Source organism: Palaemon carinicauda, chromosome 6, assembly GCF_036898095.1.
Source record: "Palaemon carinicauda isolate YSFRI2023 chromosome 6, ASM3689809v2, whole genome shotgun sequence".
Taxonomy (NCBI): domain Eukaryota; kingdom Metazoa; phylum Arthropoda; class Malacostraca; order Decapoda; family Palaemonidae; genus Palaemon; species Palaemon carinicauda.
The window spans coordinates 22,200,235-22,227,665 of record NC_090730.1 but is presented as its reverse complement, the minus strand read 5'-3'; the positions used below and the strand labels follow the sequence as shown (position 1 = coordinate 22,227,665).

The following is a 27,431-nucleotide window of genomic DNA, read 5'->3' as shown; positions in this document are numbered from 1 at the left end:
CATTCTAGAATCAGAACTAGAACTTTAAATGAGTTGCATATAATTAAAGAGGCATTGTCAATTCGAAGATCTGAATGTTGAGAAGCCCCTGTACTTGACCTACTTACAAAAATATTTTAAATTTTGTTAGGGTTCAACTTCATGCCCCATAATTTGCACCATGTACTAATATTAGGGGATTCAGCAATCCCAGATCTACATTCAGGAGATAGAATTGATGCAAAGAGAGTAGCATCATCTGTATATGCAACGAGCTTGTTCTCTGGGCCAAACCTCACATCACGTGTACAAAGTATGAAAATCAATGGGCCAAGAACACCTCCCTGAGGAACACCAGATATTACATTCCTATAGTAACTATGGTGTCCATCAACAGCTACTCTTTGCAATCAATAACTTAGAAAATCAGTAATGATGCTGAGAAAAGACCCACCTACTCACATTTGCTTAATTTTCAAACCAACAGCCCCCTGATTAACACTGTCAAAGGTAGCACTTAAATCAAGACCAATCATACGAACTTCCTGACCCTAGCTAACATGTACGGAGATTGCAAACGAATATTTGTGGGCTGCAAAGTTGCATAGAGTCTGAGACTTTCCAAATTATTCACGCAATCTTTAAAAAAAGTCCAATACTTTCTAGAATATTCAGGCAATCTTTTTAAAAGGAAAACAGGGATTTTTTAATTGCTTATCCCAATAGCTTACAAGCCTAAGTTTCAAGTTTTTGATACCTCCCTGTGTCTGGAAAATTAACATTTTCATGTTTCCATTCCCTGGAAAGTCTTCTCATATGATCATCTTTTATTTTTCAATCTTTTCCCATCACTTCAACTTGACCTATCTCTAATTTTCAACCCTCACTGATCATAAGTCCATCATACTGATTTTATGTCTTCGGAATCACAAAGTGAAATCTTTTCTTTCCAGCTGCAACCGAATGTATGTTGTCTTGTATGACTACAATGCTCAGACATCGTCCGAAGTCGATGTATGGGAAGACGAGATTGTTGAGGTAAGTTTTAGAGCTCCGCTGACAGTATTTAAAGCTTATATTTTTTCCAAATTACCATCTAGAAAGATCTGAACCTTTTGCCCTTACATAAGTCTCTTTTTTATAGTTCATATATGAAAGATCTGTTTTAATGTTGTTATTGTTCTTAAGATATCTTATTCGAATTGTTCATCACTTCTAATGAAGTTTATTTCTTCATTTCCTTTCCTTACTGGGGTAATTTTACATGTTGGAGCCTTTGGGCTTATAGCATCCTTCCTTTCCAACTATGGTTGTAGCTTAGCTTGTAACAACAACAACGATAATAATAATAATAATAATAATAATAATAATAATAATAATAATAATAATAATAACAGGTTAACTCAAGACACCATACCATTCACAGAATTTCTAGTGGTATCTAAAACTCACATATTGTTTTGAGAGCTTCTCTAGCATTATTTACAAATTCTACATTTTTAGAATTTCTCTAGATCTATTTATAGTTTATATGACTACCTAGTCTACATTATCTAGAATTATAAATAGATCATATAATTCTCTAGGAAATTCTCCACAGGTATTCAAGGCTTTACTGGCTCCCGATATTTTCTAATAAACACATACTGAAAGATCTAATACACATCTCAAAAGATCCAAAGACTTAGAGCATTTATAACCCATAGACTTTCACAAGAATTATTACATATAGATCTTGGAGTTACTCTAGTTTTTAGAACTTGAGATAATCCTTTAATCATCTTCATATTTATTTAGAAATCGCGCTGTTAGAGTTCTCCTAATTGAGGGTACACTCGAGCATTCTATTCTATCTGTTTCCTTATTTCCTTTCCTCACTGGGCTATTTCCCCTGTTGGAGCCCTTGGATTCATAGCATCCTGCTTTTCCAACTAGGGATACAGCTTAGCTAGTAGTAGTAGTAGTAGTAGTAGTAGTAGTAGTAGTAGTAGTAGTAGTAGTAGTAGTAGTGATAATGTGCAACTAAATGTTTATATAGGCTACACGTTACTCAACATGTTAAATTAGATTTAAATTTTGCATCATTTAATTCAATAAGTTTAATTCAGGTTGTGAAAGGATTCTCATTCCGTTTAACTCTGGCTGTTAAAGGATTCTCAATAAGCTTCAGTCAGGTTGCTAAAGGATTCTCAAAAAGCTTCAGTCAGGTTGCTAAAGGATTCTCAATAACCTTCAGTCGGTTGCTAACAGATTCTTATGGTTGTTAAAGGATTCTCAATAAGCTTCAGTCAGGTTGCTAAAGGATTCTTATGGTTGTTAAAGGATCTCAATAAGTTTCAGTCAGGTTGCTAATAGATTCTTATGGTTGTTAAAGGATTCTCAATAAGCTTCAGTCAGGTTGCTAAAGGATTCTTATGGTTGTTAAAGGATTCTCAATAAGCTTCAGTCAGGTTGCTAAAGGATTCTTATGGTTGTTAAAGGATTCTAAATAAGCTTCAGTCGTTACTAAAGGATTCCCAATAAGCTTCAGTCAGGTTGCTTAAGGATTCTTATGGCTGTTAAAGGATTTTCAATAAGCTTCAGTCAGGTTGCTAAAGGATTCTCAATAAGCTTCAATCGGGTTGCTAAAGGATTCTTATGGCTGTTAAAGGATTCTCAATAAGCTTCAGTCAGATTGCTAAAGGATTCTTTTGACTGATAAAGGATTCTCAATAAGCTTCAGTCAGGTTGCTAAAGAATTCTTTTGACTGATAAAGGATTCTCAATAAGCTTCAGTCAGGTTGCTAAAGGATTCTTATGGTTGTTAAAGGATTCTAAATAAGCTTCAGTCGTTACTAAAGGATTCTCAATAAGCTTCAGTCAGGTTGCTTAAGGATTCTTATGGCTGTTAAAGGATTTTCAATAAGCTTCAGTCAGGTTGCTAAAGGATTCTCAATAAGCTTCAATCGGGTTGCTAAAGGATTCTTATGGTTGTTAAAGCATTCTCAATAAGCTTCAGTCAGATTGCTAAAGGATTCTTTTGACTGATAAAGGATTCTCAATAAGCTTCAGCCAGGTTGTTAAAGGATTCTTATGGTTGTCAAAGGATTCTTGATAAGCTTCAGTCAGGTTGCTAAAGGATTCTTGTGGCTGATAAAGGATTCTCAATAAGCTTCAGTCAGGTTGCTAAAGGATTCTCAATAAGCTTCAGTCAAGTTGCTAAAGGATTCTCAATAAGCATCAGTCAGGTTGCTTAAGGATTCTCATTTAGCTTCATTCAATTTGTTTGTCAAAGAATTCTCAATCACCTTCACTAAGGTTGCTAAATGATTCTCAATTAATTTAATTCAGGTTGTTAACAATTCTTAATTCTTAATTCATGCTTTCAAAATAGCTTCATTCAAGATTTTACAAGAATCCTCAATCAGCTTCACTGAGGTTGCTGAAAGATTCTCAATTAATCGTATTCAAGTTGTTCAAGGATTCTTAATTAGCTACATTCAGATTGTTAAAGGATTCTCAATAAGCTTCATTCAGTTTTTCAAATGATTTATTTATCTTTATTCTGGTTGTTAAAACTCTCAATTACCTTCATTTCTGTTGTTAAAAGAGTTGTTAAAGGATTCTTAATTAGCTTCATTCAAGTTTTCAAAGGATTTTCAATCAACTTCAAATTTTCAATGGATTATCAATTAGCTCCACTCAAGTTTTCAAAGGATTATCAATTAGCTCCACTCAAGTTTTCAAAGGATTATCAATTAGCTCCACTCAAGTTTTCAAAGGATTATCAATTAGCTCCACTCAAGTTTTCAAAGGATTATCAATTAGCTTCACTCAAGTTTTCAAAGGATTATCAATTAGCTTCACTTAAGTTTTCAAAGGATTATCAATTAGCTTCACTCAAGTTTTCAAAGGATTATCAATTAGCTCCACTCAAGTTTTCAAAGGATTATCAATTAGTTTCACTTAAGTTTTCAAAGGATTATCAATTAGCTCCACTCAAGTTTTCAAAGAATTATCAATTAGCTTCACTTAAGTTTTCAAAGAATTATCAATTAGCTTCACTCAAGTTTTCAAAGAATTATCATTTAGCTCCACTCAAGTTTTCAAAGGATTATCAATTAGTTTCACTTAAGTTTTCAAAGGATTATCAATTAGCTCCACTCAAGTTTTCAAAGAATTATCATTTAGCTCCATTCGGGTTGCATAAGGATTCTCAATTGATTTTACCCAGATTGCTAAAGAATTCTCAATTTGCTCCATTCAAGTTTTTTTTTTTCTAATCCTTGTTAGCTTCACTCAGGTTGTTCGTATATTCTCAAATCCTTTTTTTTCTAACCTTGCTTCTTCATTCCGGTTTGTAAAGATTCTTCCATTTCTTATTTCCAGGTTCTAAATGCCAGTCCTAGCTGGTGTCTGATCAAGAAGAACAAGGGTAAAGTGGGTTATGTTCCAGAGAAATACATCGCTGAATATTCAACTGTGCCAGAATTTGAGTAAGTTGGCCTACCCCTGTCTTACCATGTATCAATTTTTCGTCATGTCTTACCCGTATCAATTTTTCATCTTGTCTTACCCTATATCAATTTTTCATCTTGTCTTACCCTATATCAATTTTTCGTCTTGTCTTACCCCGTGTCAATTTTTTTGTCGTGTCTCACCCTAATCAATTTTTCATCGTGTCTTACCCTGTATCAATTTTCCATCATGTCTTATCCTGTATCAATTTTTCATCTTGTCTTACCCTATATCAATTTTTCGTCTTGTCTTACCCCGTGTCAATTTTTTTGTCGTGTCTCACCCTAATCAATTTTTCACCGTGTCTTACCCCGTATCAATTTTCCGTCATGTCTTATCCTGTATCAATTTTTCATCTTGTCTTACCCTATATCAATTTTTCGTCTTGTCTTACCCCGTGTCAATTTTTTTGTCGTGTCTCACCCTAATCAATTTTCCGTCATGTCTTATCCTGTATCAATTTTTCATCTTGTCTTACCCTATATCAATTTTTCGTCTTGTCTTACCCCGTGTCAATTTTTTTGTCGTGTCTTACCCTGTATCAATTTTTCACCTAAATATGAACAATGAACACTTGCCAGGATTTTGGATTCATGTATTTAAGCTGTAAGGTATATCCCTGTGCTAGCATCTGCGAGGCCCTTCGGTACTTATATGCATCTATGATTCTGGGGTAAAATCTATGAGTTAAACTATAAGACAAAAGTTAGAAGAGGTTGAACTGCAAGATGGAAGAAAGGAAACAAGAATGGAGGAAAAGTAGTAGGATGTAAAACAAGTTCAGCTAAGAGGCTGAAAGAATGCTGAAAAGCCCATCAACTAATACCTACAGTATGCCATATGAGATGCAGTGATGGCTTTTATATGATCATCTCATTTCCGTATTCACAAAATTGTCAGCGAAATGGCAAAACATTCAATAAAACCCCCTTTTTATGGAAAAGCAAAATCAACCGTTTCACAGACATCTCAGACTAAAAATAAATTGTGAAATCTATGGTGGGTGCGAGTAATCGGTCTATTTGCTTTAGGAATCGAAGTCAAAACAGGATGACACAGCGACAGCAAACACCAATGGTATGGATAGACAAGGGAGAATAGACTGAACCAAAGGTCTTTTGCAAGGACAATTTGGAGGTGTTTATAAAAAGGAGCTGTAGCTTTATCTCCGGCCCCATTTCTGTCTTGTTTTTATTCCTCTTGTTTTTTTTTAAGTTTTTATAGTTTATATATGAAATATTTAATTCAATTTTGTTACTGTTCTCATTTTTTTAAGTTCATCATGTCTCTCGCAGCTTGTTTATTTCCTCGTTTCCTTGTCTCACTGGGCTATTTTCCCTGTTAGAGCCCTTGGACTTAAAACATTCTGCTTTTCCAACGAAAGTTGTAGCTTAGCTTGTAATAATAATAATAATAATAATAATAATAATAATAATAATAATAATAATAATTACGTGACAGGCAATGGATTTAGTGTAATTTAATCATACTGGCTGTATCATTGTCTGAAATTTAGTGGCTTGCAAGGGGATTTAATGCTGCTTACAGACGCGGCTTCTGGCATTACATCATGAGCAAACATTGAGTTAGCATAAGAAATACAGTTATCTCCTACAAGAGGTAAAATACTTTATTGTCGTTGCATTGTATTTATGTGAATAACTGGAAGATCATTCATGCATGATTACAATTCACTTCAACTTGAGCGTTAGGCACTAACCGTTTTCAAGACTTTTTTTGTCGCACTAGTAGACCAAAATACAGTATGTGATTAGTCGTTCCTCTAGTTCTGTCCTTCTATTTAGCCACAACCATATTTGTCTTTTGGCAGGCAAAACGTCTAAATAGGTATGCTGAAGGTAATAAACTTTTCCCTAGTTGCTCTCGCAAAGGCCTTGGAGCATGTGATACCCTTACAATCTCCAATGCTGTACAGAAATCCCTTGATTATGATCAGGAAGTGCATATAATTGGCCTTGATTTTAGGGCTGCCTTTGGCCATGTTAATCATGAAGCCTTTGTTTTCAAACTCAAACCGTTAGAAGTAGGTGGTTCTTTCCTTAGCTTTATTGTTGAATCTTTTGAGTAATAGATTGCAAAGAGTAGTTGTTGATGGGCACCATGGCGAGTATAAAAATATGATATCTGGTGTTCCCCAGGGTAGTATTCCTGGCTCATTACTTTTCATACTACTGTACATACATGTTGTATATGCTGACGATGCTACTCTCTTTGCATCAATTTCATTTCCTGAATGTAGATCTGGGGTTGCCGAATCCCTTAGTAGAGATCTACCTAAAATAAATACATGGTACAAATTATGGGAAATGAAGTTGAACCCTAATAAAACTCAAAAGTATATTGTAAGAAGTCCTCAACATCCGAATCTCGGCTTTGGTCATTTTTAACTTTATACGACTTAAAATTTTAGGTGTGATTCTTGATAGCCGATTTACTTTTAAAAAACACAATCTGTCTGCTTCTTGGTCTATTGCAAAACAAATGGCTTATTTAGAAAGCCTTTTAAGACTTTTGGTGATCAGTCTATTCTAAAAAAAATTTAATTCTTTCATTCTACCTTGTTTCGAGTATGACTCTCTTCTTAATTTGTTGGACAGGAACTTGTGGTCTATTAAATTTCTTATTCCTGATCTAGATAATAATCTCTGACACCGTCACAGTTGGTTCTTTGTGCATGTTACACAAGATTTTTCATAATTCTAACCATCCTTTGCATTCGAATCTTCCCAGACTGTACCATCTGGTACATAGTATGCAATTTGTTCGAACATTCTTGCCTTCTCCATTATCAGGTTCATAACTATACAGTATTCTATAAGTTTTATTCCAGCTGTTACTAGATTGTGCAACGATATTCTTAATCAGGCAGTTGAATGTTGAAATTTCATTGGTTCACCCTTGCAACGAATGTTTTTAGATTGAATAGGCTGACATAAGTCTCTTCATAGATTACATATGACATCTTTCTTAATAATATTACTGATCTTCAGATATTCAATATTCTCTATTCAATCATTTTTATAAAATTCATTAATTTCCTTATCCCCTTTCTCTGCCTAGTTACTTTTCCCTGTTGGAGCCCTTAGGCTTATAGCATTCTGCTTTACCAACTAGGGATGCAGTTTACCTAGTAAGAAACACAAGAAACAGGATAGTTGTCTATCCACCAACCAAAACAAACATTCACAGCCATTTATCTTCCACAGATGGTACTTTCCTGAAGTGACAAGATTGAAGAGTGAGCATCTGCTTATGTCCCCAAGGAACCAGACTGGTTCCTTCCTCATCCGCAACGCAGAATCGAGAAATGATGGGTACTCCTTATCAGGTGAATACCAATATAAGAATACCCTGAAGACTATTCTTCTTATCATTTAGTTGGTGTTGGTTGTCCAGAATAAAATTTCAATGTCAGAGATGCATGTATAATTCTCTCCACTTACATGCTGCATACATAAGAATGAATACATTGCCTCAGTACGTTGCTACCCTTAATATTTCACAATTGAAAAGTACTATACAGTCTTACCTTATCTAGGAATGTCTTTAAAGCTTAGAAGTCTTCAAAGTAATAGTTTATCTAGAAACCAAGTAACAGGTTCTGTGAATGCACAAAGCTTCTGAAGTGATGAATATGTAGTTTTTGTACAACATATCAATAATATTCTTACCCCTATTTCCAGTCCGTTGTGGGGACAAGGTTCGCCATTACATCATTAACACCACTATTAGTAATGGATGCTGTATATCGTACAGAAAGTTCAAATCTCTACCAGAGCTTGTAAGGTATTTCCAGGGAGACCAAACTGGATCCATCCCACAGCTTACTAAACCGTGCATCAAGGTACGGAACGTTCTATGAAGGGAGTGGGTTATGTCCATCCATTTCTGGCTTATTGAGTTGTGATTCAAAATTAATTCATATTCATCAGATTAGATACTACTACGATTAGCACCTTGGCTATGCCTCTTAGAATGGTTAATACAAATGGTGATATTTATGGCCAACTAATTTCCTCTGATGCTCGCCTATTGCCTACATACTGTACATTCTTTCGATCCTTCCTATACCTCAAGCAACAAATCTTGACATAACCTTCTACATAATCTTCTCTTCACATTTGCTTACACGCACCGATGAAAAGCCCATTTTATACAGACGCTGGTCCTCAGACCATTGAAGACATTACAGCTGTGTCACACGTCACCAATGAAAAGCCCGTTTCATGCAGACACTGGTCGTCTGACCATTGAAGAGATTATGGCTGTCTTCCAGCATTAGTAGCAATACCTAAGCCAACAACATTTCACATCTCATAAGAAGCCAGTTTCCTTTTGCTTCCGTGTCTTATAATGTATCGCACATTTCCTATCCTCATTCTGAAAATCACTGAAGCCATACTTTTCCTCAAAAACCTAACATACTCTCAATCTAGAACCTATCATCTGTTGTTTTTCACAGATATTAGTACATCTATTAGCTAATGCAATAAGAGTAGATTCCACATGCTCATAGTCTTCTCTCTACACAGGTTGAAAATCTTTGGAGCTTATGGCATTTCTGCAATACCCATGATGGCTCAGGGTTACACAAGGGACAGATCACAAAGATGAAGAATTCAATAAAAGTTGACGGGAACTTCAGGAAATACAGGGACGGTTCTGCTGACGAGAAGTCCTTGAAAATCGGTGAGTTCAGTATATGTATTGCCAATTAAAATCCTACTGTCTTTAACGCTGACAAAAACAATATACAGTCACTATCCATGGCCATTGCAGATTGGTGATCGTGGGAGACTTTACTCTGATAGCTTACAGCAAACCAACTTAGTATGGGTGACCTGACAATTACAGCTTTGCTGACCATGGCAATACACAAACCCTTTCATCACGTTAAGGTGTCCCCACTCAGAAAGTGTATGTGTGTGTGTGTATGTTTGTGAATGAATGTATTGGATGAAAGAGTGTATGTGTGTGTATGTATGTGTGTGTGTATATATATATATATATATATATATATATATATATATATATATATATATATATATATATATATATATATTATACTATGGTCCCATGTCTGGGAACCATACATATAATAATATACAGTATATATTACGGCTGGCAAGCTAAACAACCTCTCGAATTCCAAACTCGCCTGTTCGCTTTTACATTAAATCTGTTATACTTGAAAATATTAATACCCGAACTCTGAGACAGTTATATAACTCCTTATTCTTAAGACTTATTCAAACAAACTCTTACTATGATTCTTTAACAAGATACGAGCGAATACTAATTTAAACACTGGAGATTAGAATAATACACTCTTGGCAAAAATAAATATATTCTATATAAATTACAACACTTTGAAAGAATTTGCATAAAAACAAAATGAATCACTCAAAATATTAAGTCTGAACAAAGCTTAGATTAAGACAAAAATGTTACAATCTAAAAATTATATAATTAAATGACTTGGAATATTAAATCTGAATAAAACCTCCGACTGAGACAAAAGAAATAATACTTAAGAAAATTATACAATCACTTGTTTCACTTGAAATTAAATCTGAATACAACATTTAAGTTTGATACTTATAACAATAGATGACCAGATCACGATACAAATACTTTTCACCTTACTAAAGGGCCATTTACAAAAACTGAGAGAATTTTTTTAAATACTCACTATGTTTACAAAAACCTGTCACACCAAAACTTATATACGTCACTGAACACTTTTAAAACAATATACTGAGATGCGTATGTGAGAGAGAGAGGGAGATGGCTATGACTTAAGGCTGGGATTCTCTATCTCATCTATGCAACCCTAGAGTTGCCTTTATATGAAACTTAGTTACTTCCAGAAGATTCCAAAAGATCTGATAAGAGTGGGGGGCTGGCCTAACAGCAACGCCAGAGTTTCCAACTATCATGTATTGAACAGGAGAGCCAACCCTACTCACGGCAACCCTCCCTAGCTAGCTCCGCCCACCCGCCGTTCTCGGAAATAAAAAAAAAAAAGGATAACATCTTAACACTAGGATTTTCGGGGAAATTCCAATGCACATGGCCCAATATAAGAATTGAATATTTCCTATCAAACATGATGCAATACCTCATAAAAATATAAAAGAACATTACATAAGTCCTTGTTCACATCTCTCACAAATCATATAACACTCAAACAGTTTAAGTAAGACTTCGTGCCCAAAATACGTGAAATAAAATTTACATATACTGACTTGAATGAAGACTACAATGAAATTAACAACGAAAGTCTTACAATAATCTTGAGGAACTCGGTCTGCGTGGTGGAACACCACCGCCTGCGATAGCTCTCAGAGGTAAGATGAGTAGACCTACACGCCCCTACTAAGTATCCTGACATCAATTGGTTGATTTTCATTTCCATGGCGTCATGATAAATGAAACGACACTACAATAAGGGGAACATAGCTGCTGGAATAAACTGCCAAGACTGGCAAGGCAAATTCGGTTCCTGGTTACTAACTGCTCACAGTTCACTCGGCAAAATAAGTTTGCGGGCACTCTCTGATTCAAGAGATAGGTGCAAATGTTCTAAGCTTATGATTATTACTATAATTGAGTTTTTTTTCCCGTGCCATAAACAATATTCTAGATGGTAAAATCCAGCTAGATTTTTAAATGATTTTATGTACCCGGTGTCGTGGTGAAGTCTTCTTCAGAGATAAGAATAAAGATTAACTCTGAGTATGTTTCATGACAGGTCTTCATCTTAATCTCATGATCGAATCTATTATTTTGATTGAATCCCAATCATAACTGCAGATGAATATCCGCTTATAGGGTTAAAGGCCACTCATGAATAGCAGAGGCAAGGGAAAGTGACAAAGCCCTAGCTAGCAGGACAATGTCCTTTCCATCCAAGCTAGGACCAGGGAGGGCTAGGCAATGATTGCTGATGACTCGGGAGGTAGACCTATAGGCTCCCCCAACCCCCTTCCTTTGCTCACAAAGATGGTGAGATAGCACACACAAGAAACTATCTAGCTTGAGTGAGACTCGAACCCCAGTCCGACGATCGCCAGGCAAGGACGTTTCCAATAGGCCACTTCAACTCGAGGCAACTCATCATCATCATCTCCTCTAATGCCTATTGACGCAGATGGCCTCGGTCAGGTTTCGCCAGTCATCTCTATCTTGAGCTTTTAATTCAATACTCCTCCATTCATCATATCCTACTTCATGCTTCATAGTCCTCAGTCATGTAGGCCTGTGTCTTCAGACTATTCTGGTGTCTTGTGGAGCCCAGCTGAACGTTTGGTATACTCATCTCTCCCGGGGAGTGCGAAGCGCATGTCTAAACCATCTCCATCTACCCCTCATCATGATCTCATCAACACATGGCACTCAAGTAATCTCTCTTCTAGTTTCATTTCTAATCCTGTCCGGCCACTTAACTCCCAATATCCTTCTGAGGGCTTTGTTCTCAAACCTACTAAATTCATTTGAGATGGTTTCATTGTCATACCATGACTCATGTCCATAGAGTAACACTGATCTCACCAAACTGATATATACAGTAGTCTGATTTTTATATGTAATTTCAGGCGATCTGATCTCCGAATTCTACTTAACCTAGCCATTGTCTGATTTGCTTTTTTCAAGATTTTTCACTAAACTCTCTGTATTGGAGATCATAGTTCCTCAACACTTGAATGATTCAACCCCATTAATCCTTTCTCCTTCCAATGATATTTCACCTTCCATTGCACATTCCGTTATCATCATCTTTGTCTTTCTTCTATTAATCTTGAGCCCAACCTCATTTAATACTTCTTGCATTCTGGTACGCAAGAATTGCAAATCCTGTGGTGTTCTGCTAACAAGGACAGCAACATCAGCATACTCTAGCTCTGCTAAATTATCATCACCAATCCAGTCCAATCCTTCTCCACCATCTCTGACTCTTCTACGCATTACAAAATCCACGAGGAGGATAAACAACATAGGTGACAACACATTCCCTTAGAGTACTCTGCTGTTCACTGGAAACCCACTTGATAAGACTCCATTAACATGAACTTTGCACTTGCTATGTTCATGAGCAGACTTAATAATATTTACATATTTATGAGGAGTTCCATAATGACGCAGGACTCTCCACAAAATTGGCCGGTGCACACTATCAAAGGCTTTTTCATAGTCCGCAAATGCCATCAAAAGAAGATTTCTATATTCTAGACATTGCTGTACATGTCTCAAAACGAAAATTTGGTCAGTGCACCTGACTAGTCCATATTTATTCTTTACATAACCTGAAGTTTTAACGGCTTGTCTAATTCAGCGAATTCGGCTTTCTTTTAATTTGCAAATTTTATCTTTCGTCTTAAAGTTTCATACCAAATTCTTGAATATCAAACTTCTCGATTTCTTAATAATTAATGAAACGATTTTCATCAATGAAAATCTTTACACGACTTTCCCCTTTACCGGCACAGAGTTTCGAACCCGTGCTATCTGCGACAATGGGTAGAAAGATGCCCAACAATTACATAATTGTCAACACCACACATTTTGGGGGCTATGCCAATTAGTCTAAGAAGGCCCCCGGGCCGGAGATGCAGTCCGATCAATTTGTGTGTGTGTGTGTGTGTGTGTGTGTGTGTGTGTAAATCTACTGGAGCTGAAATCGTCACTTGTCACTCTCCGGACGTAATAATAAAGATTTTATTAGCTGAAGTTTCCACGAGATCTTACTGCCTTGACTATAGGCCTAATCTGATCTCCGGACAATCGAATTCATAAACATGTCTAATACAATAATGAGCTTTTTCATATTTTTGTCTAACTGTAATGACTGTGACAAACTTCATAAACAACCCCGGCCCAGCTCGCCAACATACTACAAATTAATCCGGAAAACTTTACCTAGTGCTTGTCCTACATAGATATATTATTTCTACTTTTCATTGGTTTCATACAATTAATTTCACTCAAAATAGGATATCGATGTAGATTTGGCATAAAATAGTTTTTGTGCTTTTGTTTTGCATTCTCTATAATTATTTTCTGCGACGAAAAAAAGCTTCATTTGAAAATAATTTTTATCCCATTTCTATATTGAATTATTTATAAAAACCGCGTTCTTCCTCTTCTATTTTCTTCTTGATTATTCCTTAGGTCAATATTTGTGTCTCGTTGGTGAATGTTTGCAATCACATTTATAATTCTTGTGTGGATTCTATATTCTTTTCAAACTTCTAATAAGACTCCTCTATTTACAGAGTCGAAGGCTTAGGTAATATATATATATATATATATATATATATATATATATATATATATATATATATATATATATATATATATATATATAATGTGTGTGATATTCGAGTTTTCTAATTTCTATACAATATTGTTTTGATACAAACTGACCAAAATTAGTAATGGTTCTCAAAACATTTTGATTGGTAGTAGTTGAAAAATAGTGTTTTTATTAATAATTTACCTAATAAAAATTGTAATAAATTAAAGGTTTTGCGTCCATGCTTTTATATGTAATTGAATCCAAAGCTCTATAGACTTTTTAATACCGAAAATCCCTACAAATTCATTAACCAATCAGATTGAGCCATGATCTACGTTCTACGAGCCGAATGCTGAAGTTTTACCAATTCCACTTTTCCGGTAACAACAATAACATGTTCTAAAGAAAAATTACGTACTAAAAGTTATATTGGTAAATGATTATGATTTGTGAGCGGGTTTTCATTATCCCAAAAATGAATATCAAAGTCGAATTTTGCTCAAGAATACGTACATTAAGAGTTTCGTTAAACACGTTCGGTCGATAGCATACAAGGGTAATAATAAAATAGTTTAGGGATATCTAACTAAGGTTATATAGATGATAAGGTTTTATTATAATCAAATGTGAATATTCGATTCCTATTCCATTGCATTTAAAAAGGGGGAGTTGTTAAACAGAAGTACACAAGATGCCACTGCAAATACACAGAGGCAGTGCCAAAGAGAACCTGTGAAGTTGGCAATACTGTTGTCCCGTCAACCGACAACAAGTGAGGATTCGATTGGTGAAGGCAGCTGTTATTTAACCGCCTGAAATACGGAAAAGTATAGGTTGTCAACATGATCCTTAGTAAAAATACCGTCAGTCTGTCGCTATTGTACTTCGTTGCTGGAGCCCTTGGGAATTTGCCTGTGGAACAGTGCCATACCTTCGCGGGGGGAGCGGTTTACCCAAACACCGAAGGACGAGCATCTGGACACAATTTACAGTGGACCAAAGCTCTCAGTGAGTTAGGACAGCCATTACTTACCTTTTTCGTTACCTAGGACCCCTTTTATTTAAATGAGTTTTCCTTAGATATTAATGTTTTATTAACTTAACATGCTGACTTGATTAACTAGGCAACTAACTGGGGTCTATGTGTGACAGTGGCCACCTGTATGTATGATGACAGCCAGTTAAGAATACGGCAGTCTAAGTAGGGGGCGTTAGCCCTTCTTAGGCAAGTAGGTAAGGTCACAGCTGATAGGTTAGGTTAGGTGGGGAAGTTTAAGTTAGTGTTCTTGTGTAGAGGTTTTGCAGAAAAACGTCTTACGAACAACTAGAATTCCAATTTTCTATGCGCGTGGGAAGAACTTACCGCTGATATATAAAGGCTCCAGTGAATTGTAGGTTGCATGCTAAATGTGTATGATGGGTAAAATCATAAGAATTATAAAGCATGAAGCCTTGGCAGGGCCAAAAAAAATATCTTAACCTAACATGGAGTGTCAGTTTCTCCTTGAGCGAGGCATTTGCACCACCCTGCACCGTTTACTATACATGTAAATGGATGCTTTAATTAAAAGTGATAGAGGAGCCTTTGTACATCAACAGCCAGTTCTTCCTGTGTGCATAAAAAATGGACATCAGCTAACCTAAACTTCCCCCGTAGACTAACCTACAAGACTTGTCCTTACCTACTTACCTAAGTGGGGGGTCTAATGGCCCCCTGCAACACCCCTTACACTATCGTATTCAAAGTCTGCCGTCATCATACATACAGGTGGCCACTATCACACATACACCCCTTGATAGGATTAATTTAAGGAGTGAATGTACAGGGATGCATCTTAATTTAAAGTTTTGGCCACATGTGCTGGTAGCTGAAAGAGGTGACCAGGTACTGGAAAATTTTAAGACGGGAAGAGGACCAGTGAAAACGTAAGACCCAGTAAGGCTGACATACAATTTATAACGAGAAATTACGGTACTTACATTGAAGCAGATCTCCGAGGTGTTCTTGCCAAGCTGCAAAGAAGACAGAAATAGTTTGAGACACGGAATAGACTTAATTTGACAAATTAATTTTCAATATTAATCTTACCCGTTGATCATGTAGCTGCAGCTCTGCTGCCCGACAGAAAAAACCTACGAGCGGAATACGCCAGCGATCGCTATACAGGTGGGGGTGTACATCAACAGCGCCATCTGTCGAGTAGGTACTCAAGTACTTCTTGTCAACAAAGAACCAATTTTCTCTCTGTCGTGCCACCGGCAAGACCTACTTGATACGCTGTTGTTTCTGGAGTTGATTTTCACGTTATTTGGTGAAGTATTCTCTCTAGTTATTAGCTTTCGCTGTGCAGAAGTTATCCTCAATACTTTCTCACTTTCATTGATTAGATTTTGGATTATTTGTTGACGACTTGGATAGATTTTGGATTTCCCCCCTTTGACTAATTCAAGATGTCTGACCCTACTCAAGTCCCCAAGTACAGGAAGTGTAGCGCTAGGGACTGTTCTAGGCGTCTTCCGAAGGCCTCTATCGATCCGCACACCGTTTGTTCCAATTGTAGGGGTAAAGCCTGTCAATTGGAAGATCGATGTGAGGAATGCGCTGGGCTTTCGGAATTCGATTTTCAAGAATTCCTTAAGTATGCACGTAGGCTAGAGAAGGATAGGATCAGGAGGAGTTCGTCTCGCTCTATTGATTTTTCCTCTCCCCATGCCCCACAACCTATTCCTTCCCCTGTAGTGGTTACACCCGACCCTCCTACTAGCTCTCATCAACCTTCGATGGCGGATATGATGCGTGCCATTCAGGCTCTTGGTGAGAGAGTTGAGTCATTAGCGAATGACCGCAATCAACTCATGGCTGACGTCAGGGAGTTGAAAGGTAAAAGTGCAGTGGGAAGTGAAGTGAGTGTCAGTGCAGTGAAAAGTGTCAGTGTTACGCATGAGGGTGCGTCTGTTCGTGCCTGTCGTCCTCCCAGTCCGGGACCTCTTGCAAGCTCCCAAGCCCAGGGGAGAAGCAATGTCGTACGACCAAAGGGTTCGACAGGCCTTGATCAGCGGACAGACGTTCCCTCCGTGGTTGAGGACGTATCTTGCCGAGATCGTCCCACCCACAAACAGACGAGTGAGCCCATTCATTCCTCGTCTGTGGAAGAGGTTTCTCGACAGAAACGCTGGACCAAGGTCTCACGACCTCTCAAGCGCAAGGTCCCTTCCGAGCGAGTCCAACGGCCCAGGTGTAGCCACTGGGTCAGTTCGGACTCGCCGCAGTCCTCCGAAGACTGCACACCTCCCAAGAGAGGTAGAGTGGTTCCGCAGCAGGCAATCACTCCGTCTGTTGCCGCACCAGCCGCTGTAGACCCTAAGTGGTCTTTGCTGCAGTCTATGCAGACTCAGCTAGCTTCCTTCATGCAGGAGTATCGTGCTGAGAAGGTTGATGCTGCACCCGTTAGCCTACAACCTGCCACGGTTGTGCACCCAGCTGACACTGCGGCTGACTGCTCCCACACTCCGGCTGTGAGAGCTCCACCACCTATGCGCAGTCGACCCTGCCAGACGCATGTTGACGTTAGCCGACGTGCAGCACCCTCCGTTGACGTGCGTGAGCTACCGCATCAGCAGGAAGGTGGAGTCAAGCTGCCGTGTTTTGACGCGGTGCGTCAGTCTCCGCAACACACGGTGGTCCCCACCACGCACCACCACTCCGCTTTGGTTGTTGCCAGCTCTCAGACTGACCAACAGCGGCATGACGTTGGATCCAGTGCAGCTACGCATGCACCCGTGCTGCCGGATTCAGCCGTTCAGCTTTTATCTCCTCCTTTGCCGCTTCCTCCTCAGCATTCGGATGAAGGAATCTCTGATGACGACGAAGCTGCGCATTTGGACGACCAACACTCCGACATAGATGAACCCAAGACTACGCCTCCCTCCTTAGACTTTAGGAAAGTCCTTACCCTGTTTAAGGAGTTGTATCCGGACCAGTTTGTGTCTGCAGCCCCACGCTCACCTCCCTCTGAGTTCGCTTTAGGCATGCAGTCAGCAGCTCCTGCCTTTACGAAGCTCGTACTCGCTCGCTCGTCCAAGAGAGCTTTTAGGGTACTGGGAGAGTGGTTGCAGGCCAAGAAGCAGCTTGGGAAGACATCCTTCTTGTTTCCCCCAGCCAAGCTTGCTTCCAGATCTAGCGTCTGGTATGCCACGGGAGAGGTTCTCGGCTTGGGAGTTCCTGCCTCTGCCCAGGGCGACTTCTCAAGTCTGGTAGACTCTCCCCGCAGACTGGCTATGAGACGCTCCAAGATTTGCTGGACTTCTTCGGACATGGACCATCTTTTTAAGGGAGTTTTCCGTGCGTTCGAGATCTTTAACTTCCTGGACTGGTGTTTGGGAGCGTTGAGCAGGAAGACCTCCCCTTCGGATAAGGATTCTGCCATGCTCATCATGTCCTGCATGGACAAAGCCATATGGGATGGGTCTGGCGAGCTTGCGGCTTCTTTCGTGTCTGGAGTTCTCAAGAAGCGGGATCACCTTTGCTCCTTCTTGTCGGCGGGAGTCACCCCATGTCAGAAGTCAGAACTGATGTTTGCTCCGCTATCGAAGTGTCTCTTTCCTGAAGAGTTGATCAAGGGGATTGCCGCCTCGTTGATCCAGAAAGACACTCATGACCTGGTGGCGTCATCCGCACGTAAAGTCACAGCTTTACCTTCCGTGCCTAGACCTAGGATGGACACACCAGCGTCTAGGTTCATTCCGCCCTTTCGTGGCAGAACCTCCAGCAGAGGAGGTACTCGTGCCGTTAGTCAACGTGGCAACAAGAAGAAGGGTTCCAAGTCCTCAAAAGGCAGAGTCTGACTGCCACCTTCTTCAGACAGCAGTGGGAGCCAGGCTCAAGAACTACTGGCAGGCCTGGGAGAACAGGGGTGCAGACGCACAGTCTGTGAAGTTACTCAGAGAGGGGTACAGGATTCCATTCTTGCGCAAGCCCCCTCTAGCAACAACTCCCATCGACCTCTCTCCCAGGTACAGAGAGGAGGACAAGAGGCTAGCTTTACAGCAAGAGGTGTCTCTCTTGCTACAAAAGGGAGCGGTAGTCATAGTCCGGGACCATCAATCCCCGGGCTTCTACAACCGTCTCTTCTTAGTGGCGAAGAAGACAGGAGGGTGGAGACCGGTGCTAGACGTCAGTGCTCTAAATGTCTTTGTCACCAAGCAGACGTTCACCATGGAGACGACGAAGTCGGTTCTAGCATCGGTCAGGAAGGAAGACTGGATGGTCTCGTTAGACCTAAAGGACGCGTACTTTCACGTCCCCATCCACCCTGATTCCCAACCTTTTCTAAGGTTCGTTTTTGGGAAGGTGGTATACCAGTTCCAAGCCCTGTGCTTTGGCCTAAGCACGGCACCTCTAGTGTTTACCAAACTGATGAGGAATATTTCCAAATTCCTGCATTTAGCAGACATCAGAGCCTCCCTCTATTTGGACGACTGGCTTTTAAGAGCTGCGTCAAGTCGTCGCTGTCTGGAGAATCTAAAATGGACTCTGGATCTGACCAAGGAATTGGGTCTCCTGGTCAATATGGAAAAGTCCCAACTCGTCCCATCCCAAACTATAGTATATCTAGGTATGGAGATTCAGAGTCAAGCTTTTCGGGCTTTTCCGTCGGCCCCCAGAATCAGTCAAGCCCAAGAATGCATCCAGAGCATGCTGAAGAAGAACCGATGTTCAGTCAGACAGTGGATGAGTCTGATAGGGACGCTTTCATCGCTGGACCAGTTCATCGCGTTAGGGAGACTCCACCTCCGACCCCTTCAGTATCACCTAGCTGCTCACTGGAGAAAGGACATGACGCTAGAAGCGGTCTCAGTTCCTATCTCCGAGAAGATGAAGTCTGCACTGACTTGGTGGAAGAACAACATTCTGCTCAGGGAAGGTCTACCACTGGCTGTTCAGACCCCCGACCACCTTCTCTTCTCGGACGCATCGGACACGGGCTGGGGTGCGACACTGGACGGTCGGGAATGCTCGGGCACGTGGAATTCGGATCAAAGAGCACTGCACATCAACTGCAAGGAGCTACTGGCAGTTCATCTGGCCTTGAGAAGCTTCAAGTCCCTCCTTCTAGGCAAGGTGGTGGAAGTGAACTCCGACAACACCACAGCCTTGGCGTACATCTCCAAGCAAGGAGGGACTCATTCGATGACGTTGTTCGAGATCGCAAGGGACCTCCTCACCTGGTCAAGAGATCGAAAAATATCTCTAGTAACGAGGTTCATTCAAGGCGACATGAATGTCATGGCAGACCGCCTCAGCCGGAAGGGTCAGATCATCCCAACAGAATGGACCCTTCACAAGAATGTTTGCAACAGACTATGGGCCTTGTGGGGTCAGCCCACCATAGATCTGTTCGCTACCTCGATGACCAAGAGGCTCCCAAATTATTGCTCACCGATTCCGGACCCAGCAGCAGTTCACATAGATGCCTTTCTTCTGGATTGGTCCCATCTAGACCTTTATGCGTTCCCCCCCGTTCAAGATTGTCAACAAGGTACTGCAGAAGTTCGCCTCTCACGAAGGGACAAGGTTGACGTTGGTTGCTCCCCTCTGGCCCGCGAGAGAATGGTTCACCGAGGTACTGCAATGGCTAGTAGACGTTCCCAGGACTCTTCCTCTAAGAGTGGACCTTCTGCGTCAGCCGCATGTAAAGAAGGTACACCCAAGCCTCCACGCTCTTCGTCTGACTGCCTTCAGACTATCGAAAGACTCTCAAGAGCTAGAGGCTTTTCGAAGGAGGCAGCCAGAGCGATTGCCAGAGCAAGGAGGACATCCACTCTCAAGGTCTACCAGTCAAAATGGGAAGTCTTCCGAAGCTGGTGCAAGGCGAATTCAGTATCCTCAACCAGTACCTCTGTAACTCAGATAGCTGACTTCCTTTTACACCTAAGGAAGGTAAGATCCCTTTCAGCTCCTACGATCAAAGGTTACAGAAGCATGTTGGCAGCAGTCTTCCGCCACAGAGGCTTAGATCTTTCCAACAACAAAGATCTACAGGACCTCCTTAAGTCTTTTGAGACCTCGAAGGAGCGTCGGTTGGCCGCACCAGGTTGGAACTTAGACGTGGTTTTAAGGTTCCTGATGTCAGCAAGGTTCGAACCGCTTCAATCAGCCTCTTTTAAAGATCTCACTTTGAAGACTCTTTTCCTCGTCTGCTTAGCAACAGCTAAAAGAGTCAGTGAGATACACGCCTTCAGCAGGAACATAGGATTTACATCTGAAACGGCTACATGTTCCTTACAGCTCGGTTTTTTAGCTAAAAACGAACTCCCTTCTCGTCCTTGGCCCAAATCGTTCGAGATTCCAAGTCTGTCCAGTTTGGTTGGAAACGAACAAGAGAGAGTACTATGCCCAGTAAGAGCTCTTAAGTACTATTTAAGACGTACGAAGCCATTACGAGGACAATCAGAAGCTTTATGGTGCTCTATTAAGAAACCTGCTTTACCGATGTCGAAGAACGCAGTTTCTTATTACATCAGACTTTTGATTAGAGAAGCTCATTCTCATCTGAATGAGGAAGACCATGCTTTGCTGAAGGTAAGGACACATGAAGTTAGAGCTGTCGCAACTTCAGTGGCCTTCAAACAAAACAGATCTCTGCAGAGTGTAATGGATGCAACCTATTGGAGAAGCAAGTCAGTGTTCGCATCATTTTACCTTAAAGATGTCCAGTCTCTTTACGAGAACTGCTACACCCTGGGACCATTCGTAGCAGCGAGTGCAGTAGTAGGTGAGGGCTCAACCACTACATTCCCATAATCCCATAACCTTTTTTTAATCTTTCTCTTGAAATGTTTTTATTGTTGTTTTTGGGTTGTACGGAAGGCTAAGAAGCCTTTCGCATCCTGGTTGATTTGGCAGGTGGTCAAATTCTTTTCTTGAGAAGCGCCTAGATTAGAGGTTGTGATGAGGTCCTTTAGTATGGGTTGCAGCCCTTCATACTTCAGCACCTAGGAGTCGCTCAGCATCCTAAGAGGATCGCGAGGCTCAGTAAGGAAGACGTACTTAAAAAGGCAGAGTAATTGTTCAAGTCGACTTCCTTACCAGGTACTTATTAATTTTATGTTTGTTATTTTGAATAACTGCTAAAATGAAATACGGAATACTTAGCTTCTAATGTTAACATGTATGCTGGTCTCCACCCACCCCCCTGGGTGTGAATCAGCTACATGATCAACGGGTAAGATTAATATTGAAAAATGTTATTTTCCTTAGTAAAATAAATTTTTGAATATACTTACCCGTTGATCATGAATTAAAGGACCCGCCCTTCCTCCCCATAGAGACCCAGTGGACCGAGGAGAAAATTGGTTCTTTGTTGACAAGAAGTACTTTAGTACCTACTCGACAGATGGCGCTGTTGATGTACACCCCCACCTGTATAGCGATCGCTGGCGTATTCCGCCCGTAGGTTTTTTCTGTCGGGCAGCAGAGCTGCAGCTACATGATCAACGGGTAAGTATATTCAAAAATTTATTTTACTAAGGAAAATAACATATTATCAATATTTATACAGTGACCCATATTTTATTACTAATTGGTCCAAGGGAGAGCGGGCAACTTCAAAATGCAAGTGAGAAGATTAAATCTATTTAACCTTTGCTAGGGTATCTCCAAATTTCTTTGCTAGCCTAACCTTGCTCAATGCAAACCAAAATATCATGGATAAAACCTGTAGAATGTCCAGAAATAAAGCCAAATTTTCACAGTGGTACAGTATTATAAAATGAGTACTGTTAAACCTTATGTTACTTAAACTCGCCTCTGTGTTCGAAGGAAACAATAATTATTGCTGAGAACCTTTTGAGTGTGATTTATGCCTCATAATCAAGATGCAATTTATTAAAGACAAGCGGTGTAAATATTGAAGAATTGTAATAAGTACAGGAACATTGTTCTTACATCTTTAATTACAGGCTAGTACTGTAATGTACATGATGATGGTGTTTGTAATCAGCAAAGAAAAAATGTGCTCCACTGTAAATGCACCTGTGTATAGTCTCTCTACTAAGCTAGTTGTTAGTCAAATTAATATCTTATTCAGTATCTCCGTAAATATGTTATTTTTATTAATAAAATAAATTTTTGAATATACTTACCCGATAATCATGTAGCTGTCAACTCCGTTGCCCGACAGAATTCTATGGAGGGATACGCCAGCTATCACAATACTAGAAGGGGGTGTACTTACCAGCGCCACCTGTGGCCAGGTACTCAATCATTTGTTGTTGACACCTCCTCAATTATTCCTCGGTCCACTGGTTCTCTCTGGGGAGGAAAGGGAGGGTCGATTAAATCATGATTATCGGGTAAGTATATTCAAAAATTTATTTTATTAATAAAAATAACATTTTTCAATATTAAACTTACCCGATAATCATGTAGCTGATTCACACCCAGGGAGGTGGGTGAAAACCAGTGTACATGATTAAAGGATAGCTAAGTATCCCAAATTTCATATAACAGTTATCTCAAATAACAATGAAATAATAAGTACCTGGTAAGGAAGTCGAATAGAACCGTTACTCTGCCTTTTATTTAAAGTTCGTCTTCCTTACTGAGCGCAGCGTTCCTCTTGGAGGCTGAATCAACCCAAAGGTGCCAAAGTACAAGGGGTTGCAACCCTACTAAAGGACCTCTACCAAACCTTTAACCCAGGCGCTTCTCAAGAATGAATAGACCACCCGCCAAATCCAAGGATGCGGAAGGCTTCTTAGCCTACCGTAACAACCATAAAAACAACAATAAAAGTATTCAAGAGAAAGGTTAAAAAGGTTATGGGATTAAGGGAATGTAGTGGCTGAGCCCTCACCTACTACTGCACTCGCTGCTACGAATGGTCCCAGGGTGTAGCAGTTCTCGTAAAGAGACTGGACATCTTTCAGATAAAATGATGCAAACACTGACTTGCTCCTCCAATAGGTTGCATCCATAATGCTCTGCAGAGAACGGTTTTTATTAAAGGCCAACGAAGTAGCTACAGCTCTTACTTCGTGGGTCCTTACCTTCAGCAATGCAAGGTCTTCCTCCTTTAAGTGAGAATGTGCTTCTCTGATCAGAAGCCTTATATAGTACGAAAGCCCATTCTTGGACATGGGTCTCGAGGGTTTCTTGATGGCACACCATAAGGCTTCTGACTGTCCTCGAATAGGTTTAGACCTCTTCAGATAATATTTGAGAGCTCTGACAGGGCAAAGAACTCTCTCTAGTTCGTTACCTACCATGTTGGAGAGGCTAGGTATTTCGAACGATCTAGGCCAAGGACGTGAAGGAAGCTCGTTCTTTGCTAGGAATCCAAGCTGAAAAGAACATGTAGCTGATTCGGTTGTGAAACCAATGTTCTTGCTGAAGGCATGAACCTCACTGACTCTCTTAGCTGTTGCAAGGCAAACGAGAAAAGCAGTCTTGAGGGTAAGATCCTTGAAGGAAGCTGACTGGAGAGGTTCGAACCTAGATGTCATAAGGAACCTTAAGACTACGTCTAGATTCCAGCCTGGAGTGGAAAGACGACGTTCTTTAGACGTCTCAAAAGACTTGAGAATGTCTTGAAGGTCCTTGTTGGAAGACAGGTCCAAACCCCTGTGGCGGAGGACTGAGGCCAACATGCTCCTATACCCTTTAATCGTAGGTGTTGAAAGGGATCTCTCATTCCTAAGATGAAGAAGGAAGTCAGCTATTTGGATCACAGAGGTATTGGTAGAGGATATTGAATTGGCTCTACACCAGCTTCGGAAGACCTCCCACTTAGACTGGTAGACTCTACGAGTGGAAACTCTTCTAGCTCTGGCAATCGCACTGGCTGCCTCCTTCGAAAAGCCTCTAGCTCTAGCGAATCTTTCGACAGTCTGAAGGCAGTCAGTCGAAGAGCGTGGAGGTTTGGGTGCAACCTGTCTACGTGTGGTTGACGTAGAAGGTCCACTCTTAGAGGTAGAGTCCTGGGGAAGTCGACTAGCCATTGAAGTACCTCTGTGTACCATTCTCTTGCAGGCCAAAGGGGAGCAACCAGCGTCAGCCGTGTCCCTTCGTGCGAGACGAATTTCTGCAGAACTTTGTTTATAATCTTGAACGGAGGGAATGCGTACAGGTCGAGATGGGACCAGTTCAGAAGAAAAGCATCCACATGAACCGCTGCAGGGTCTGGAACAGGGGAACAATAAAGCGGAAGTCTCTTGGTGATGGAGGTGGCAAACAGATCTATGGTAGGTTGACCCCACAAGGTCCAAAGTCTGTTGCACACACTCTTGTGGAGGGTCCATTCCGTGGGAATGACCTGATTCCTTCTGCTGAGGCGATCCGCTGAAACATTCATATCGCCCTGGATGAACCTCGTGACCAGTGTGAGGTTTAGACCTCTTGACCAAATGAGGAGGTCCCTTGCGATCTCGTAAAGGCTCCTCGAATGGGTCCCTCCTTGCTTGGAGATGTAAGCCAAGGCTGTGGTGTTGTCTGAATTCACCTCCACCACTTTGCCTAGCAGGAGGGACTTGAAGTTCAACAGGGCAAGATGAACTGCTAACAGTTCCTTGCAGTTTATGTGGAGTAATCCTTGTTCCTTGTTCCATACTCCTGAGCATTCCCGTCCGTCCAAGGTCGCACCCCAGCCCGAGTCCGATGCATCCGAGAAGAGATGAAGATGGGGGGTCTGGATGGCCAATGATAGACCCTCCTTGAGAAGGAGATTGTGCTTCCACCACCGGAGAGTGGTCTTCATCTCTTGGTTGATAGGGATAGAGACTGCTTCTAGAGTCGAGCCCTTGTCCCAATGAGCTGCAAGATGGAATTGAAGAGGGCGGAGGTGGAGTCTCCCTAGCTCGACAAACAGGGCCAGAGATGAGAGGGTCCCTGTGAGACTCATCCACTGTCTCACTGAGCAATTGCTCCTCTTCAGCATGCTCATGATGCACTCTAGGGCTTGGTTTATCCTGGGGGCCGATGGAAAAGCCCGAAAATCCCGACTCTGAATCTCCATTCCCAGGTACACAATGGATTGGGAGGGAATGAGTTGAGATTTCTCTATATTGACTAATAGACCTAGGTCTCTGATTAGATCTAAAGTCCAAGAGAGGTTCTCCAGACAACGACGACTCGTGGAGGCTCTCAACAGCCAGTCGTCTAGGTAGAGGGAGGCTCTGATGTTCGATAAGTGCAGGAATTTCGCTACATTCCTCATCAGATGAGTAAAGACCATAGGAGCTGTGCTTAGGCCAAAACACAGGGCTTGGAACTGATAGACAACCTTTCCGAAAACGAATCTCAGGAAAGGTTGGGAGTCTGGATGAATGGGAACGTGAAAGTATGCATCTTTCAAGTCCAACGAGACCATCCAGTCCTCCTGTCTGACCGCTGCTAAGACCGACTTGGTCGTCTCCATTGTGAACGTCTGCTTGGTGACATACTCGTTGAGAGAGCTGACGTCCAGCACCGGTCTCCAACCTCCTGTCTTTTTGGCTACAAGAAAGAGACGGTTGTAGAAGCCCGGGGATTGATGGTCCCGGACTATAACCACTGCCTTCTTCTGCACAAGTAGCGACACCTCCTGTTGCAATGCTAGCCTCTTGTCCTCTTCTTTGTAGTTGGGAGAGAGGTTGATGGGCGATGTGGTCAGAGGCGGTTTGAGGCAGAATGGAATCCTGTAACCGTACCTCAGCCAACTGACAGACTGTGCGTCTGCACCTCTCTTCTCCCAGGCTTGCCAGAAGATCTTGAGTCTGGCTCCTACTGTTGTCTGGAGAATCTGAGAGTCAGTGCTTTCCCTTAGATGTCCTGGGTCCTTTCCTAGACTTGCCCCTGTGAGAGTCTGGACGGGAGCTTCCTCGGCTGGGGGCTCTACCACGAAAGGGCGGTATGAACCTAGTGGCCGGGGTATCAGCCACTGGGGAGCGATAAGTCTTGGGGACAGAGGTGGTAACCTTAGACTTACGAGCCGATGAGGCTACAAGATCGTGCGTGTCCTTCTGTATCAGGGCAGCCGACAAGTCCTTGACTAGCTCCTCGGGAAAGAGGAACTTTGAGAGTGGAGCAAAAAGGAGCTGTGACCGCTGGCACGGTGTAATGCTGGCTGAGAGGAAGGTACACAGTTGTTCCCTTTTCTTCAACACCCCTGATACAAATAACGACGCTAGCTCACCCGATCCATCCCTGATAGCCTTATCCATGCAGGACATAATTAGCATGGCAGAGTCTTTGTCCGCAGGAGATGTTTTCTTGCTGAGGGCTCCCAGGCACCAGTCGAGAAAGTTGAACATTTCGAAAGCTCTGAACAACCCTTTCAGAAGATGATCCAGGTCTGAGAAGGTCCAACAAACCTTCGAGCGTCTCATCGCAGTCCTCCTAGGCGAGTCCACCAGACTTGAGAAGTCAGCCTGGGCAGAGGCAGGTACTCCCAAGCCTGGTGCTTCCCCTGTGGCATACCAAACGCAACCTTTCGAAGCGAGCTTCGTTGGAGGGAACATGAAGGAAGTCTTGCCCAGGTGTTGTTTAGACTGAAGCCACTCCCCTAAGATCCTTAAAGCCCTCTTGGAGGATCTAGCTAGGACAAGCTTAGTATAGTTCGACTTAGCTTGTTGTACGCCTAGCGAAAACTCAGATGGA

The 27,431-nt window shown here is 41.3% G+C and overlaps 2 protein-coding genes across 2 annotated transcripts in view; one reads left to right on the top strand and one right to left on the bottom strand.

Annotated features, from left to right (window-relative positions):
- LOC137642498 (uncharacterized) overlaps positions 1-27,431 on the bottom strand; it is a 297,295-nt gene that overhangs the window by 222,204 nt on the left and 47,660 nt on the right. The window contains exon 2 of the mRNA XM_068375105.1: positions 15,776-15,808. The gene's annotated coding sequence lies outside the window, so the exon portion shown is untranslated. The remainder of the gene's footprint in view (positions 1-15,775; positions 15,809-27,431) is intronic.
- Positions 1-27,431, top strand: part of LOC137642500 (peroxiredoxin-4-like) — a 53,797-nt gene that overhangs the window by 15,317 nt on the left and 11,049 nt on the right. The window contains exons 3-7 of the mRNA XM_068375108.1: positions 933-1,017; positions 4,348-4,454; positions 7,704-7,825; positions 8,181-8,341; positions 9,030-9,186. Coding sequence (XP_068231209.1) covers positions 933-1,017; positions 4,348-4,454; positions 7,704-7,825; positions 8,181-8,341; positions 9,030-9,186 — 632 coding nt within the window. The remainder of the gene's footprint in view (positions 1-932; positions 1,018-4,347; positions 4,455-7,703; positions 7,826-8,180; positions 8,342-9,029; positions 9,187-27,431) is intronic.